General features: G+C 37.7%; 1 protein-coding gene across 10 annotated transcripts in view; it reads right to left on the reverse strand.

Annotated features, from left to right (window-relative positions):
* Positions 1–667: 667 nt before the first annotated feature.
* rxrba (retinoid x receptor, beta a) overlaps positions 668–17,891 on the reverse strand; it is a 29,571-nt gene continuing 12,347 nt past the window's right edge. For 6 of the 10 annotated variants that reach the window (XM_078955347.1, XM_011480990.4, XM_020707168.3 and 3 more), the window contains 7 exons: positions 17,545–17,705; positions 17,232–17,361; positions 14,867–14,999; positions 8,941–8,976; positions 6,856–6,947; positions 6,589–6,694; positions 668–6,419 (listed from right to left, as the gene is read on the reverse strand). In XM_078955347.1, coding sequence (XP_078811473.1) covers positions 6,272–6,419; positions 6,589–6,694; positions 6,856–6,947; positions 8,941–8,976; positions 14,867–14,999; positions 17,232–17,361; positions 17,545–17,705 — 806 coding nt within the window. In that variant the 3' untranslated portion in view covers positions 668–6,271. The remainder of the gene's footprint in view (positions 6,420–6,588; positions 6,695–6,855; positions 6,948–8,940; positions 8,977–14,866; positions 15,000–17,231; positions 17,362–17,544; positions 17,706–17,891) is intronic. The other 4 variants (XM_078955350.1, XM_078955349.1, XM_020707170.3 and 1 more) reach the window with 1 other exon arrangement.

The following is a 17,891-nucleotide window of genomic DNA, read 5'->3' on the forward strand; positions in this document are numbered from 1 at the left end:
TTTTTATGAAAACCGAGAGGCTAACTGAAAGACTTTTATTCACAATAAATTAAAAAGGCTGTGAAAGTTTTACAGTTAAAAATACGTCAGAGTAAACTTGTCAAGTAAAAGAGAACATGGTTGCAGAAAAACTATGAATAGAATGAAACTGCCTCCGATGGAAGCAAAATAAATTTAACATTAGTCTGTTCCCACATTTAAATAAAAATAAAAAGCCTCATCTTATTAGCCAAATCATGTAAAACAGTCAAAATACACCGCAGATTCCCGATCTAGCAATGGTAAGTAGAAGGTGGAGCAAAGGCAGGATGTGCATGACGGAACATGGTCAGTGCTCCCTCTAGAGGGTGAAAGATGTAAATGCAGTGCCAGTGGTCATCTGGGGCCCTGGGGTCCTGCTGGACTGAGGACTTCCTTTCTCAGGACACAGTGGGAAGCTGAGCTGGGACCTTTAAACAGACAATTCAGTTCAAATAACTGAACCACTTTTTTCACAGAAGTCTAAGAGATATTAAGTTTTTAGGATTTCTCTATTCCCTAAGCAATACTCCTCTGTGGTTTCACACTTTCCAATTGCAGAAGAACTTCTTATGAGCATTTTTATAGTGAAATAAATATCTTTGAGGTGATTCAAATGTGATGCCATGAAATAAATACACTTCACAAATACAGTATTAAAACTTTTACTCAGACATGATACAACAGAAACAAGATTCAGAATTAATGACTGAAAATAATTATTCATATTTTTCTTCTTTCAATCCCCAAAGCACACAATAGTCAATCCACTCCACGTTTACAATGGAGTAGAATACAAACAGGACAAAGGACAGACACAAGAGAAAGGAGACTATTAAACAAAAGAGTGACAGATTTCTTTCTGATTTTACAGTTCTTGCATTTAATACTTTATAAAGAAGAAGTGAACAGCAAGTTGGAAAAGCAGAAGACAGGAAACGAGAAAGAAACAGTGGGTGAAGGATTTTAAGTAAACAATAGGAAGATCCTAGATCTACTGGGAAATAAATGTTTGTTTTTCCTTTCAGTCAACCACTCAACACCTTCTCCATGTTCTCTAAGCCTCCTCACTTCTCCTTTTTCCTTTAAAGCCATCACTCCCCTCCTTCTTCAGGAGAGCAACAAATTAAGCCAACTCCTCAGAAAATGTTCTTCTACCACAACTGGATAATACCAAGGTGTGCCCCCTTTTTTGCCAAAAATAGTAAAGACCATTTATTTTTTTTATCATATGTCACAGCAACAAAAATAGGTCAACAACCAGGCTAAAAAAATCTCCAACCAAAACCAGCTGAAGAGCAGGTTCAGAACTAGGAGAGCCCAGTCAATCTATTCTTGTTTTAATCATATGTATGTTCTCATGGTATGAGACCCGATAAAAAGCATCAATTCATGGCTCTAGCACCTGGGGAGGAGGACCCACACTCTGGACTACTGCACCCAGTAACCAGGCCACCCCTCGCCACAAAACGTGCCGTTCCAATCTGGTTGGGGCTCCTGTTCAGAATGGCACAGGCTGAGGCGCAGCACATCAGAGTGCCACACAAATGTCACAACATACATCAGAGGCAACCACAGCCCAGTGGGCCTGCATTTAAGATGGCTGCATTCAGCTTGGCAGTGATTTCTAAACAAAAACAGTGAGGGAGGAGGTTTCTGGACTGCATAGCACACAATAATCCTCACCTCACCGATTACATCAGGCTGCGCCTTGGCTCCAGGGGACGTGGAAGAACGCCGCCCTCTTGTCTAATCTACACACGATGATCAAGTAAGTCTTCAGTCATAAATTGTGATTCGTTAAAAAAAAAAGAAGAACATAATCAATTGTCTTTATCTTCAAAATGCAAGAAATTCCAAAATGTAACAAAGAAGCTGACAACAATACTGTTACACAGTCAAAAGGTCACAGCATGTGTCTGCCTTGAGTGCACACCGCTGTAATAACAAATCTGGGCAGTGCAGTTGATTCAACGGTTTTCCGTAGCGGCCGCTGATCGCTGCAGCTCTCCCGTCAAGTAAAGTTAGCAAAGAAGGGACACGCGGCACTGAATCCCCTCTCTGCATCTTGCCAACACTCACTCGAAGTAAAAGTTTCACATCCTCAAACAATCCAAGATTCAACGGTTTGCTTTTAATATCCCAATACTAAAACAAAGCCCAATCATTTTGAGCCCACACGAGTCACTGAATAAGCCAAGCAGTCAAAAGAGAGCAGAACAACGAGAGGAAAGAGGCAAGGCTGTGCTGACGTAGCAACAGGTCGTCCTCTTCCGAATACCCTCCAGTTATTCTACACAGCCAATTTATCCATTTACAACTGGCAAGTCACAGCCAAAGTTACAGTTTCTGCCACTTATAAAGGCATAGCTGCAGACAGATTCCTCATCTGTCTAAAAAAATCGAAAAACCCAGCCACCAGCCTTTGTTAAATGAGTACGCCTGCTCAGCTACAAGAGGCTCAACTACAAAACCTGCAGTAACTGAATAGCTTTTTCCACTGAAAAGTAATCGAAGCTCAAAAAGTAAAACGTAAAGAACTAAGAGAACTTACAACCATCACGATTATAATGGATGGGAACGGTAATTGATTTCACTGCCCATTAAAATCACATCACAGACTACACTCAATCTAAAAAAATGGCAGAAAGCGCATATTTCAGGAAAAAAAGACTAAATATGATTCAAAAGCTGCATATTGAAAACGGTACGTGATAACAGAGATGATTATCTCCTCATCCAGCTTTGTGTGAGCAGTTTATAGATGTAGTAGTCACTCCAAACTCTTAGCGACTCCAACACTTCCTGCCCCCACGTATAAAAAGGGTGCAGGAGGCCCAAACATTTAACAGAGAAAACCGTGAAACTGAAAACCTACAAAGAAAGTTAACCCCCTGTTGTTAAAGTAAAATATGTCCAACACAAGAGGCCTTCAGCTCTCATCTGTTTGCTCGGCTGTTGGACAGGACAAGTTAAAAAAATTAAAAGAAGAAAGAAAGCTTCTGAGACATCAACCAACTGAGCACTTCCTAAAGTCACCTCTGAGCCACAGCAGAGGATAAAGCTCATTTTGGGCAGCAGTCACATACCTTATTTCTTCTTCTATCAGCTTAACCGTTTCATGATGGCCAAACAATAATGTAAATCATTGAAAAAGCTTATAGGCCATAACATTTTACTCATTCAAGTCATCTGATTCACTCACTAGTACACAGACTGAACTTCAGCCAATAAAAGATCACTGGTGCTGCTAATTTGTGAGCAGGTCACCAACTCACTTTTTTTTTAACATTTCAAAAACAACATTAGTCAGTCATGTTGCATAAGGGGCTGAATTCTCCCTCCAAGTGTCTTGGGGGATGACAATTGAGAAGCAAAATAAGAACAAAAGTTTACATCAACTTTCTCTCACATTAAAAAAAGATGAACGCCTGTTTTACAGGTCTGTTGTCAGCCTCTGCATCCACATCACATGAGAGAGGCCAAAGGTTCTCACTGAGAAGAATTTGAACTATTAGATTGGCAGGTTTCTTACTGCTCATTCTGAACGCCACAAACTTTTCCAAGATCCTACAATTCATGAACGTCTTACTAAAATAGAAAAACACTGCCGTTTCTGGAAGAACAAAGTCTAATCAGCCACAGTCAAAATGCAACTTGATAGTCATTTCCTGTGGTTGGCAGTCCATGACAAAGGGATTTGGGGTCACAAAGATCGACACTTTTGAAATATAGAATTCATTTCTAATTTGACTACAAACTTGCATATAGAGTGCATTGATGTAAATGTGCAAGTCTTAAACTAAAAGACACATCAATGACGTAGCACCTGGTAGAGGTCTGCTCCAGAACACGATACTGCAAAGTGTGAGATCACTCTAATTTTTTACTAGATGATTGGCGTTGCTAATGTACTACAATTTTGTAATACTTACTACAACAAATCTGTCTGTACCCCAGTATTGCATAACTTTGAACATATATTGAATTCGTGGTTTGCCATTTTTTGATTTGGTAGCTGCATTTGACTTTTGACTGCAATACTCCGGTTTAGTTACTCGGTAAACTTCGGTCACAGTAAATGTCAAGTGCCACTTTCAACAAAGTCAGGTCAATCAAGACAAGTGGAAACGACGGCAGGAGTCGGTGCAAAGCAGCGATGAGGTGTGGTTTTGCCCTGGGCTCAACTACAGTTTCATGGTAATTTTACTACGTGGAAAACAAGTTTAATGTTGAGAAAAAAAAAATCTTGAAGCCATCACTTTCTTTAGTTTGGCAGGCCCTTGTTTGGATTTCCCCCTCCTTTGTGGTTTTTCTTTTTGGTATTATTTCAATCTCCTACAATGGTGTCAAGCAGTGACCCAACACACAACCACTAACATTTAAATTGTGGCAGGTAGTATGTGTAGGATTTCCAAAATACTGTTCGTTATGGCATTACAACAAGACAACATTCAACACCCCAAATCACAGAGATGACTGCACAAACATACACTGACCACCAGGAGAAATTATTGTTTCAGTTTTCCTAAACTATATCAGTCTAATTTCACTTTCCAGTTTTATCCAAGTTGTCAGTTCCATTTAAGTATTGATAGGACAGATTAAAGGGCTACTTCTTAAATTCCTCATGCATACGACTTTCATGAACATTAAAAAAAGCTGCTTACGTTAAAAAATGTCAAAAACACAGTATGTCCTACTATAAAAACATGACTCATTTTTCATAAGCATCAGTATATTTCCTTTGAAGAATTTCCTTTTTTCTACAGTACACCTCTAATTCTTATTCAGTTCAAAAAGTATTGTATTTGTTTTAACGTCCTAACATTAAATACATTTTCAATGATTGCTTGCTAGGAAATTCAACAGACTTATAGCCACACAGTCCCAATACAAGATGTCTGGTTGTGTGTTCACAAACCCCAGATGGACAAAAAAATCCTCCAATCACAATAGATGCAAAACTTGTGTTTGATGCTAAAACAAAGCACCTGAACTGTTGGAAACCACAACATTCAACCTGGTGGTTAGTATTGTTGAGCAGTAAAACAACAAACTGATGATGAAATAGGAAAACCCTACACAGTTTACCCATTACATTCTTTTAGAAAACTGAGAAAAGATGGTCATTTCTAAAAAAAAAAAAATGGGGGCGTTTACACAGTTACGACTCACAAAAGTGCATTTATGACAAACAGAAAAAGAAACATTTTAGGGGGAAAAAATAGATAAAATAAGAGAATAAAAACAAGTTTTTCATTTAGCTTCATCGGTTGCTGAGCCACAACCTGATAAAAAAATGCCAAACACCTGCCAAAGTAAAGAAAAAGGGTCAAATCTAAACTTAAGGAAACAAAATTCAAGTCAATATTCTTATCTCACAAAGCCCACTGTGCGCATCAGGGTGGGAGGGACTATGTTTTTCTGTTTAACAAAGTGCTCCCAGGCCCTTTCCTGGATTTCAATGCCTTAGAAAAAGCTCTCATTTCATGAGTACAGTACTTTAAAAATAGAAACTTAAAGAAGTTTCTGCATTAAAAAAATCAAAATAAAAAAAATAAAAATGTCCAGATTTGATTAGTTCACTGGGTGTTTGCATGTCCTTTGCACAACAATTATTAAAGTGAATTTCTTTGATGGTGGTCAGCAGATCTAGATGTGATGTACCTGATTTGAAGCTTAACCCACACAGATACCCAACTAGCTAGTGATGAATACAATACGAGGTGCAGGTAGATGTCACCGAAACAAACTAAAGTAATAGTAAAAGAAAATCCCAGTCAAGTAGATGCACAAATCGACTGTGAGCTAAAGATGTGATAAATGAAGCCTAACCTAAGATTAAGACATTTACTGTCTAATTTGAGACAAAAAACAACAACAACCATATTCCTTAATTATGGTCATTGTGGTGGGTGTGAGAAAGGGAAACGATGGTGAAGATGCATGCGTGTGTATTTGTAATATTATATTAATTCCAAGCCATCTTATCTGGATATTAATTACATTGTACGTCACAATATGTATGGAATTTCAAGAATCCTTGTGTGTGTAATATGTATGGATGACAAGACAAAACACAATGTTGATAAGAATTGTGTGCGTCTTTTTGTGTGTGTGCTGGTGAATTAACCCAGCAGGTGCTGCAGTTAAGCAAGGCCCAACAAAACGAGCCAAAGCCCAAACACAGGAAGCCATCATGAGAATCTTGCTGTGCATCGGCTCCTGACTGGACTAATCGGGGCTCCTCTTAAGTTAGCTGGTGAGGGGCTTCGAGCATTTCCATCAGGAAGGTGTCAATGGGCGTGTCACCAATCAGTTTAAAAAAGAACAAATGCTCCAGACACTTTAGCCCAATGGAGCGCAGGGCCGGGAGGCGCAGCAGGAGCTTTGCAAACCTGAAGAGGAAAAGAGGAGTTAATAGAAAAGAGGTAAGAGTAGTTAGCAAAGACGTACGGTTTAATTGAAATGTTTTATTTTTTAAAAGTGTGTTTCAAGAATAACTGAACAAAGAGGATCTGCTTTTTTTATAAATTAATCTTTCGGAGTGACAAATAAACAGCTTACCTGCCCTGTTGATCAGGGTATTTGTGTTTGCAGTAAGTCTCAAGAGACGCATACACCCTTTCTCTCAGAAGCTCCACCTCACTCGAGTTGGACAAACCCTTAGCATCTTCAAAAAAAAAAGAAAAGTGATTTTATTTAAAATATCACTAAATAAATGTGGAAACATTGAACTTATTTCAGCGTTTATGTGGTTTTCAGGCATTTGTGACAGGTATTTGTCCCCTAATGTTGCTGTACTGTGCTTGGTTATGGTCCTTATACGTGTACCTGGATTGAAGAGGATGATTGCACGAAGGCAGCCCAGCTCTGTCTTGTCCATTTGCATGTCTCTCATTTTGCTTACAAGCTCTGTCAAAACCCTGGAGAGGAAAAAGATGAGGTGTGCAGAGGATGGTCCCATTCCCAGGCAGGAGGAAAATGCCAGATTACACACACATAAAAGGTGGGGACAAACACAAGTTGGGGGAAAAAAAGGAAAAACAAAGAGACAAGAAGGAGCAGAATTAGGAAAATTGATAATTATAAATCATTACTAACATTTACTTAAAACAAATAATTTTAATGGTTTTAAACTGGTAACTTGCTGCATTAAAATTCTGCAAGAAGAAAAAACTGTTAAACTGCAGAACAAACTGTGCTTTTGCTCCATTTGACCCTATAATATATTTATAAATAATTGCTTTTGCAAACGAGCAAAAGAATATTTAAATGGCTGCTAAATGCTGTAATCAACCATGGCTGAGGGTAAATACATAGGTTTAAGATTTCACAGGGCTTTGCACAGCAGAAGATAAAAACATTTCAGAACTCTAAGGTAAATGCTGCCTTTGGGATTTTGTGTACATTTGTGATTGCTCTTTACCTTCTTTTGCACTTGAACCCAGCAGGGAGAAGGAAAAACGCTTAAACAAGTTAAAAACTTTGCTTTTAAGCTGATATATCTGGTACCAGTTGACTGACACAATCAGAATTCAGACCATAGTTTTGTTGACAGACGTTTCTTTTAGTTTTAATTAACACAATTTTGCGTTTCACAATTAACTCATGTCAAAGAAAACTCCTTACTTACAATCTTACCTTTTTTTTAAATCTTTAGTTCAAAAGATAATAAAGCACACAATTTACTATAATTAGGTACAACAATTGTGACTAACAATCAGCTAGCATACATACTTTATTGACATTTGAATCGGATCTTTCATTTGGCCCTTGTTAAGACAACGGTTTTAACTACGTGGCTCATTGTCATTAGAGTTACTATTAGCATAGCAACCACAAACAGTTATAAAACTTAATTTATTACCTCTCTACACAATTAGCCAATGCAGCAATCTCTAGATCGAAATTAATCACCAAACATTAAGAATTTTTGTCATAAAAATTTTCAGAAATGTTACAGTGCTTTATTACTACAACTGACATAAATAAGTTTGTTCACAGTTTCAACAAAAGTAAACAGTCTACATGTGAAATGGATCTTCATTTGTTAATGAGCAGTCATGCAACCCCAAAATTTCCCCCCTCAAAAAAAAAGAAAAAAAAAGTACAAGGCAAAAACAACAAACTTTAGTGCATATTAGTTTCATTTATTGTTATGGGTAAGTCATCCCGTTATCATGCTTTTTGAGAAGTTTCAGAATAAACCAGGTGTCTGAAGCGGTTAGTGTCTTAATGTCAGAATGTGAGTTGTGAAAACTAAAAGAAATACAATCCAGAAGGAGATGAGGATTTGCACAATCATTCATGAACAGCAAAAGGCATCCAGGTTTCTTTTTTAAATATTTATTTGACCAAGAATAACTGTAAAAAGACAGAAATAAGAAAGGATGAGGTGATGACATGCAGCAAACAATCACAACCTGCTCCAACCTGCAAACATTATAAAAAGAACGACCTCCTATCCCTCCTAAATAAAACGAATATGCTTTTTCTAACAGTCCAGACAAACGTGGGGGTCAACTTAATTAAAGGTAATATTGTACGTCTTGTGTAAAAACTTTATTTTGAACAAAATACCCCACAAAACCTTCAAAAGAGTGATATGTTAAGCTGAGAAGCATTTCAGTAAAAAATGTCATCTACTATCACACGTCCACGTTCTCCTGCCCCTTATGGTTTAGAACGCTCATAGTTAGATTTCTGAAAAATGAATCCTTATTGATCACCTACAGTTTTGGAGGTATTTTATATCATTAAATTAAAGCCTCAAATATAGAAATACTAATAAAAAAGTAAAGACAGAACATCTGGAGTTCACTATAATGACAATGTCAAAAACGTTATTATTTTGCTCAAACACTTTACTCAAAGAGGAGGGGTTTAAGGAAAGTGTTTGTGTAGAGGCGTAATTACCTTTCAAATATGGCCCCAACCTCAGCATTGTGCGCCCTGTGTGTTCAATCACAGCGTGTTATTACAATATCATTATACAGTTACATTTAAGTTGCAATATTCTGTCTTTGCTGAGAGTTTGTTAACTGGACATAAATTTCCATTTTCGTGTGACTTCCAGACATATTTCAGTCATTTCCACTTTCATATGCCTTGGAAAATAGTTTTTATTATTCATTATGTTGTCTCTGCCAAATATTGTTCCTGATATAATAGTGTTTCATGTTTTTTTTTCTCAAATTCATTGAATCATTTGGAAAAGATATTATATAAAGCTAAATGTGTAACAGTTTAAAAACTAAGGGGCAGACAAAGAGCTATAAAATGGAAAAAAATACTATTTTAATGAGTGTTTCGTAATGAAGCCGCAAAATAATGAATGAATTCCAAATAATTAAAATAAATGCATGAAAAAACAGGCTATGCAAAGTAAAAAAAAAAAAAGCAGAGACAGAGGTCTGCTGCTAGAGAAGAGCAGTGCAGTAAAGAAAACAGAGAAAAATGTAGTTTGATTACATACTCCAGCATTGTAAGGAAAAAAAAAGGCCTTTTTAGAAAATCTAAATGATGTACGATAGCAAAATAACAAAAAAGACATTCAAAAATAAGTTTAGCGTTTTTTTATTATGCAAAGGCCACAGATATTCGCAGGTTGTGTTGTGATGAATTATAAGAATGTAACAAAAAATACAACAACAACAAAATGGCAACCACATAAAAACAAGCAGCCCTAAACTCTCATCTTTTTCCTCTATCGTCCAAAAAGCTGGACTTTCACCAAAGGTTCAGAAATGATCGAGGCAATTTAAGCTATCAGCCCATTTTGTTCATTTGAACATTTTCAGGAGGATGGTGTGTTGTTTTTTGTTTTTTTTTTGCTTGTCCAACTTCTTTACATGACTTCCTGACAGCTGTTGAAAGTCCTTTACTCAACAGATGAATCTACGTTAGGTTAACAGCAAATGAATACATACAAATATTTTTACATTTTACATAAACGTTCTGAATTCTCTGAATTTACTTCGTTATATGATTTGGGAAAAATAGTGCAGATGTTCAATAAAATGTTGTAAAGCTCGCAAAACTACTTGGTTTATAACATGTACCTTCAGTAATAACAAAGGACAGACGCAAAACAGTTTGTGCCGGACACAAAATCCACTCTGCTAAGTCTTTGTCTCGTGCAAATGAAAGTGTAAGTTACTCTCTATTTTTTTCAACAGGTGTATAGCACCTGATCATGAATCATAACTTTTGTCTTGTATGGGGGAGGTGATATGGATTAATTTAGAAATTGCAGAAAGTTGAATGTAGGTTTTTAACAACAAAAAGGTTAGTGAATATAAATGTTAATATTTAATATAAAGAAGAGCATTGGTATTATATTTTCTCTGAGCAGATTTGGGTGAATTATATAATTCTTGTTTTAATGGAAGCACTTTTTTTATGTATTATGAACTCTGGGTATCCTGGGTATTCACAGTTCTTTCCCTCATTTAAAAATTTATTTTCTCACAAGCCACACACATTCCCTCACCAAAAGTTACTGACAAAACATCTCTTCAAAGACTAATAGAACATTTTTAACCCTTGTGCTATCTTAGATGACCCCACCCTTGCATTGACGTGTTCTCCCTACCATGACAAAGGTGGATAAAGGTGGAAAGATTTCATGTTATCCATGGACACCAGTGAAGATCACAAATCATTGAGGAAAAAAGGTTCAGAGCACTGTCTAGTGGGTCTAGATGACCCAACTCCCAATGTTAAAGTGCCTAGGATAGCACAAGGGTTACATAAAGTGCTGTATTATGAAACAGGTTCATTTTTACACACAGGGTTTATACAAGGCGTCATTTAATGGATGAGAGGTAATATTTTTTTCTTAACAAAAAGTTCAAAGCTCTCCAACAAAACTTGAATAAAGAGCAGAAATGGCAAACAGCAAATAATGCAACTCTCTAATAAGTCTTGGAAACTACTTTTGATTGGTTAAAAATAATAATAATAATAATATTGATCATACAATTTAAAATAAATTTAGAGCAATCTTTATGTTTCAGCAGCATCTATTCTGTCCTTGAACTCAACTAATTCCATCAGGCAAATCGCTTATGCTGACACGGACTTTCCTGGCTACTAGTAAGCAGGTAACAGGTAATGCTGAGCAACAAAGAAATATGAAAGTTAAAAACTAAAACCTCACTAAAAGTTATGCAGTTCCTCGAGAAGACACTTTTTAAATAAAAACAAACAACTTACTGGAGTTTTCTAATCTTATTCTGATTACTGCAATAGCCACTGAACTTGTAGGGATCAAATCTCTTTTTTGGGAAGCAGTTTCTTTTATATCATAACAGGATGCAATGTGAAATGGTGCAAAATTATAAATTTAAAAAAGTAAAAGCCAAAAATATATTACTGGCTTTTAATGCCATGCAAAAAAAAAAAGATTGAAAAAGATGTAGATGAAAATGTATTTTGTACTCCGTTGTCGTATTTGTCCATAATATGAAATTTGATTTCCACAAAGTACCAAGTTGTCATTTTCATATATGGACAGGTGTGGAAATATTTGGAAAGAAGTATTTTGAATGACTGAAGCTACTGGAATTAGCAGCAGATATTTTCTTAAAGTTCTTAAATATAAAGTTAACAGGACGAAGACAAGACACGGATGGACATATGGATGCCCAATGTTGTCTTTCTACAATAGGGGAAGTTTTGTCAAATTAAAATAATAATAACAACAATGCATATTGGTTGAATTTGTATTATTTTTTATAGATTACACATTACTACACAATTCTTGCAAATTTAAGTGAAAAATTTATCATATGTTTTTATTAAGTTTTGCTAGAACACATATTTCATGTTCTTCACAGTAAAATACTAAAGAGATTAAACTCAGAGTCAGAAGCTCAAGGACGAGCCTTTTGCTGGTCCTCAGAGTCCAGACTAAACACAACAAGGTGAATGAAGCAGAAATTTAGTTTTATGTAATTGAAATGTAAAACAGCCTTTCTGAAGGTTTTAGACAAGCTTTTCCTTTGACAATGTTCAAGTCCAACTTAAAAGCGTTTCTTTATAGCTCAGGGTAGGACAACTGAGTCATCTGCACTTTTCTGTTCTTGACTTCAAGTATTATTTATAAATTAATTTATAATTGTAATTTGTTTTTCTGGTGTTTGAGCAGTTTTTTTCCTTTACAGTATTCTGAATGTCATCAAATATAAATTATGCTTTTAAAATAAACCTTCCTTTCCTTTGCCACATCCATTATTTCTGTATCTGAGGCCTCTTCAAACTTCCTTGCTCTACATATGGGACAGGCGAATGGGTTCTGTACTAAATTTTTGTCTCTAAATTTTACCAATGTCCGTTGACAAGATTTCTTAGTTACTATCTGTCTGTCCATGCTTCATATGTACAACTCCCTCAAAACGTATTTGAAAGATCCTTTAAACTGTTAACATTCAAACTGAAATAAAAATCATTAATATCTCAATTAAAATTAATTTAGAGGTAAAGGAGGGACCGACACAATACTTTTCAGAAGTTCTCATCTGTGAAAAATACAGCAGTAAAGTACATTTTGTAGTTTCTCACTAGTTTTTATTCAGTCACAACAAACTGACACTTACCGTAATTTCCGGACTATAAGCCGCAACTTTTTTCCTGCGCTTACTGTCCTGCGGCTTATTCAGTGACGCGGCTAATTTATGGATTTAATTGGCAGCCGCCATGTACGTACTTTCAGACTCAGTGTATGGTTTGAATTCTTTATCCAACTCCAAGCAACAAGTCATTTGTTTTTCAACTCACTAAACAGCCAAACAGCATGGACCTCACTTCAGGTCTTAGACACTTCAGTCATGGTTCAACAAAATGAAACACGCATGCCCGGCCGCATCCCAGAATCCTTTGGTGCCATCAGACCCAACATGCACGTGATCGCCGCTACAATATGATGAAGCTTTCAAGTTAAAAGCAATCGTTAAAAGCAGCGTGAAAAAATCCACCATCATCAACGGGTTTGGAAAAGCCGGTCAGCTGCGTGACGGAGAGAACAGCGCATGGAGTGAATTTACCTCTGGCAGTCTGATGGCTCCCACACGTAACAACGCATCCGCCCCTCATCCACAAAACGTACAGTATTAAGTCCGATTGCTCTGCACAGACACGATTTGCTCCTCCCTGGAGCCGCCCTGGCCAGAGGTGTCCGAGAAGATAGGAAGGGGAGCGCGCGGGGCGAGCGCGGAGCGCAGAGGCGTCCGCTGAGCAACAGTGTTTGTTGTGGAAGGAAACTTCTGACGCACGCGCCGCGCTTTTCAGTCGCCGCTGCATTATTTTACTGGTGTGTTTTTTTAACCAGCCCTGTTACTCCCATAACGCTGCCGCGTCACAAGCGGAAGGAGAGCTTTTCCCGTTCACCCCTCCATGCACTGCTGATACTTGCTCATTCTTAAACACGTACAACAGTGTGGCGAGCCGGGCGTTGGCCCCGCCTTTAGCCCCTAAGACTCATGGGAAATGGGAGATCGCGGATGTAAATTTCCTCATCACAACTGAGGGATGTAATGTTGATTATATGGTTACTGTTTGTAATATTATGTATGATACCTAGATTGTCAATAAGTAAAAAAAAAAACTAAAAAATAAATAAATAAATAATATAAACCATAACTGAGGAACTTGTGAACAGAATAGAGCTGCATGCTGTTTGGCAGATGTGGGTATAGTCACATGTATGAGCCTGAGGCAAGGCTGACTCCTCCCACAGTGTGCTAATGCATCACACTTACTTTGGGAGTCAGGACGTGATTTGTCAGGTTTACCATGTTGCCTAATACATGCGGCTTATACTCCGGTGTGCCTTGTGTATGTTTAAAAGCAGTTAAACACGTGAAAATGGGTGGGTGCGGCTTGTAATCGGGTGCGCTTTGTGGTCCGGAATTTACGGTAAATCTCTCCTCAGAAGAAATCCTGACTGCAGACCATGGCATGATTGGAAAGTGTTTGGATCATCGTCATGCAAAGGACACACAACAAATTGCCCGTTTCGGTTGTATTAAGTAGATGTGTAGAGAAAACCTAAAGCACACACAGCCTGATAGTCATCACGGAAGTGTCTTTTTTTGTGTTTCTTAAGTGCCACATGGGTTTCAGTGGATGTCGTCATGTAAGCGCTCAAAAAAATAAAATAAAAAAGCATCCCCCTATATGGTTGGTGTGTGAATTGGCATCAGAAGAGCAGGGACTGAATGAAGGTACATCTCAGTTGTGCCTTCATTGAGCAAAAGCTGTGTAAAAGCAACTTAAAGGACATTAGTAATGAACACCCAACCGGCCATTATGATAGTTTGAAATGCAACATAGGGTGCTAAGCCTCCTATAGTGATGTACATCAATGAGAATGAATCAACAGCCCCCCCCAGCACTACAGAAGCCAAGTATGTCCACTCAGTCAAACCAAAGTAGAACACAGCAGTTGCAAGCCAACCAAAGATGAGGAAAATAAGTGATACATTTTAAATCCAATTTAACATAAACAAGATGGGTTCAAATTAAGTGACTAAAACTCAAAGACAGAGACTTTTTCCTGGAAATTATTATATTATTCTGACTGTGTAAGATTATTTTATTTCAGTAAGAAATCTTAATGTTTTGAAGCAAGCCATTTATGTAATATATATATATATATACAGTACAGACCAAAAGTTTGGACACACCTTCCCATTCATTTGAATGAGAAGGTGTGTCCAAACTTTTTGTCTGTAGTGTATCAAAATGCAACAAGAAAAAACTAAATATGAAAACAAAATCAAGCTAAACAGTGCTAAAATACGTGTTACAATGTGTGTGTATCTGTATATTTGGGGGCTACCTGTCAAAAATGGCTCCAACACCAGCACTATGGGCACTATTCCTATGGACATGCAAGCCAGTGGCCAATAAAATCCCGTCCTTTACAGAAATGGAGCGATGGGAGAAGGATGCAATCAGGAGTTCATTCCACCCTGTTGACAAAATTACATTGTTAGAATGGGATCATTCTTAAAGTGATCTAAAAAGCAGTGCTCTCAGAGCAATCGAAGACTTTGTGAAAGTTAAGAAGGTGCTTCTATATCGTGTTCCAGTTTAACAAATAAACAACAGTTCAAAGAGTTCAGATTCAAACTTTTCAAATAGAACAAAATTTTCTGCATCTCATACCGTTTAGGAAATGAAAATAAATGAACTTTGTACTTTTTTTTTTTGAGTAAGTGACTGTTTGGAAAGGAGCAACATCCGGGCTAAGGGTGTATTCAGGCTGGACACATTTGGTTCACTTGGAGTGAACAGAGTTTGTTTCCCAAGATAAAATGACACATTTTCAGTCTGAATACACCCCAGTAGACTCTGGTCTGGAACCAGAAACCACTCTTGAATCCATCTTTCAAGGTGGTCTTGGTTCATTTCCAAATGGACTGAGCTTCGGTTCGCTCTTAGATTCCTGTAGCCGGTGGTTACGTGACGTAAAAAGAGTAGAAATGCAGCTACAGATGAGTCGCGGACAAATGTAAAACAACCATTGTAGTTATATCAAGGTGGGGGGGAGAAAAAAAAAAATAAATAAATAAATAAAGAGTCCAACAGTTTACTTGTTAGAACGTTTATTTTAACATCGCTGACAACGCATCATCCTAAAAGCTATTAAGTGACATTTATGCCAATACATTGAAAACAAAAGTTTCTAAGTAGCAAATGAAAATATTAAATATTTGCTTTAAAAAATATTTTTGCATTTGCAACACAAATCTTTTCACATGCATTGTCTCATCTCGCTTTCTCCCCATTTTTGATTTTGTGTTCATAAGTTTCAGTTTAGCGTGAAATATGTGCAGTCAAACAGGGTTTCCCCACAATCTATATGTAATAAACAGTTATCAGTGTAGCTTCCTAGCGGTCTTCTTGTCAGTAACCGTGTTGCAGAATGCCTCCACCATACCAAAGCAGCAAGGCTTTGGTATTATCAGGCGTTCAAATCGGTGAGTGAAATATAAAGTTTAAATGAAATTTCCAGACAAGGACTGCAAAGGGCAGAACTTCCTGCCATCAGTTGTTTTGCCCCGCCCTCGTAATTCCTGACCAATGGGTAAAGAGATGATTAGTTGCATGGTTTTGTTTACAAGCTTTGGTCCGGACCAGGAAAGGCTGCTTGATGGCAATCTGAATACAGACCAAATGCAAGGTTCAGGACTCTGGCCGCTAACCCTAACCCAAATTAAGCAGACTGGGTCTGAACCACACGTTTTTTCCAGTCTGAAGCAAAGGTGCCAGACTTCCCTAGCCACCTTCTCCAGCTGTTCCAGCTGAGCTTTTCACCCAGTCTCTTGGGAATTGTCCAGCCACCCTACGGAGGCAGCTCATTTCAGCCGCTTGTATTAGAGACCTCAATCTTTCAGTCATGATCCAGAGCTCATGACCATAGATGAGTATTCGAAAGAAGATTGATTGGTAATTTGAGAGCTTTGTTTTCTGGCTCAGCTCTCTCTTCACCACAACGGACCTGCTTCAATGGCGGACGCTGCACTAGTCTGCCTGTCACGCTCACACTCCGACTGTAAGTGTCTATACCATGCTATTCTTAATCTTTATATACCGTACTAAACAATATCCCTGTATATGATAATATTTTATCTTTGGCACACAAAAGAATGAATTTTTTAATAAAATAGGAGTTTTTTTCGCAGTTTAATTTTCTTCCCAGAATTAAAACGACTCGATCTTTAAAGGACCGGCTTCTGCTCCTTATGGGCGCCACCCATTTCATGACGTGAACCAAGAGTCTGACTCGGCAGTGTGTCTGTGTCTCGCCCACGAAAAAAAAAACATCTGAAAATTTGCAAGGGAAAGCATTTGCCAAAGACTGACTCTGCTGGGAAAGTGGGTGTGAATGTTAGCCTGGGGGCGGAGCTAGCAGCACAGACTCTTCCTGGAAGGGACTGTTCTCACTGGCCTATGTCAGCTCGTTACAACCCACTTGTTTTTGTGGGTTTGGAGTGGCTGGTGCTCAGAGGTTTTTAGAGGAATACTCTGAAATTTGTGATGCATCAAAATATTGCTTTGAGGTTTCTTTTTGTGAGGAATTAACATTATGATCAATTACAACCAAAAAAGTTGATTTTGCATGGTATAGGCCTTTTTAAACAAAACTGAACAGCAAATTTATGTTCATTTACTAATTAAAAAAACTCAGAGAGACTTGCCTGCACGCAGTAAAATAACTTGATCATCCAGAGGCAGCTCAGAGAAGTGGGGGATTCTCTTGGCCCACTCCACCAGGGTGAAGAGCTGCTTGTCTGCAGCTTGGCAAATATTGGTGACAGGATCGTTGGGCTGAAAGTCATTGGATGCAATAATATCGGTTAACAAAAATTACTTCAATACGTAAGTAAAACTAGAAGCCTGTTTTGATTAGTTGATTAAATAAAGCTTTACATACTGAATCTTTAAAAAATGGTTACAATGTACAGACTGTATAATGAAAGAAATACATATTGTTAAAACCAAGCAACTCACAGAACTGCCACCTGAACCTCCATCTGAATGAAGCTCTGTCTTTTGCTCTACAGCCATTTCCGCTTCCAAAATCTTCTCTACTGGCATTTCCTCGTTCACTGCACTGGTGGACTCAACCTCGCCCTCACGCTCCTTATTTCTTTGCCTTTCCTCTTGGACAGCTGCAGAGGAGAAAATTAAAGAGGGAAGGAAGGATTACAGGAAAGATAATAAAGGACACAAAAGAGATGGATAGAAGAATAGAGTAGAGATGAACAAATAAGCAACAAGGGGAGAAGGAATAGGAGATGAATGGATCACAAAAGTGTTGGATAATAAAGTAAAAAGTAGGCAGATACAGTTGGGAG

This window comes from Oryzias latipes, chromosome 11 (genome assembly GCF_053564925.1).
Source record: "Oryzias latipes strain Hd-rR chromosome 11, Olatipes_Hd-rR_3.1".
NCBI lineage: Eukaryota > Metazoa > Chordata > Actinopteri > Beloniformes > Adrianichthyidae > Oryzias > Oryzias latipes.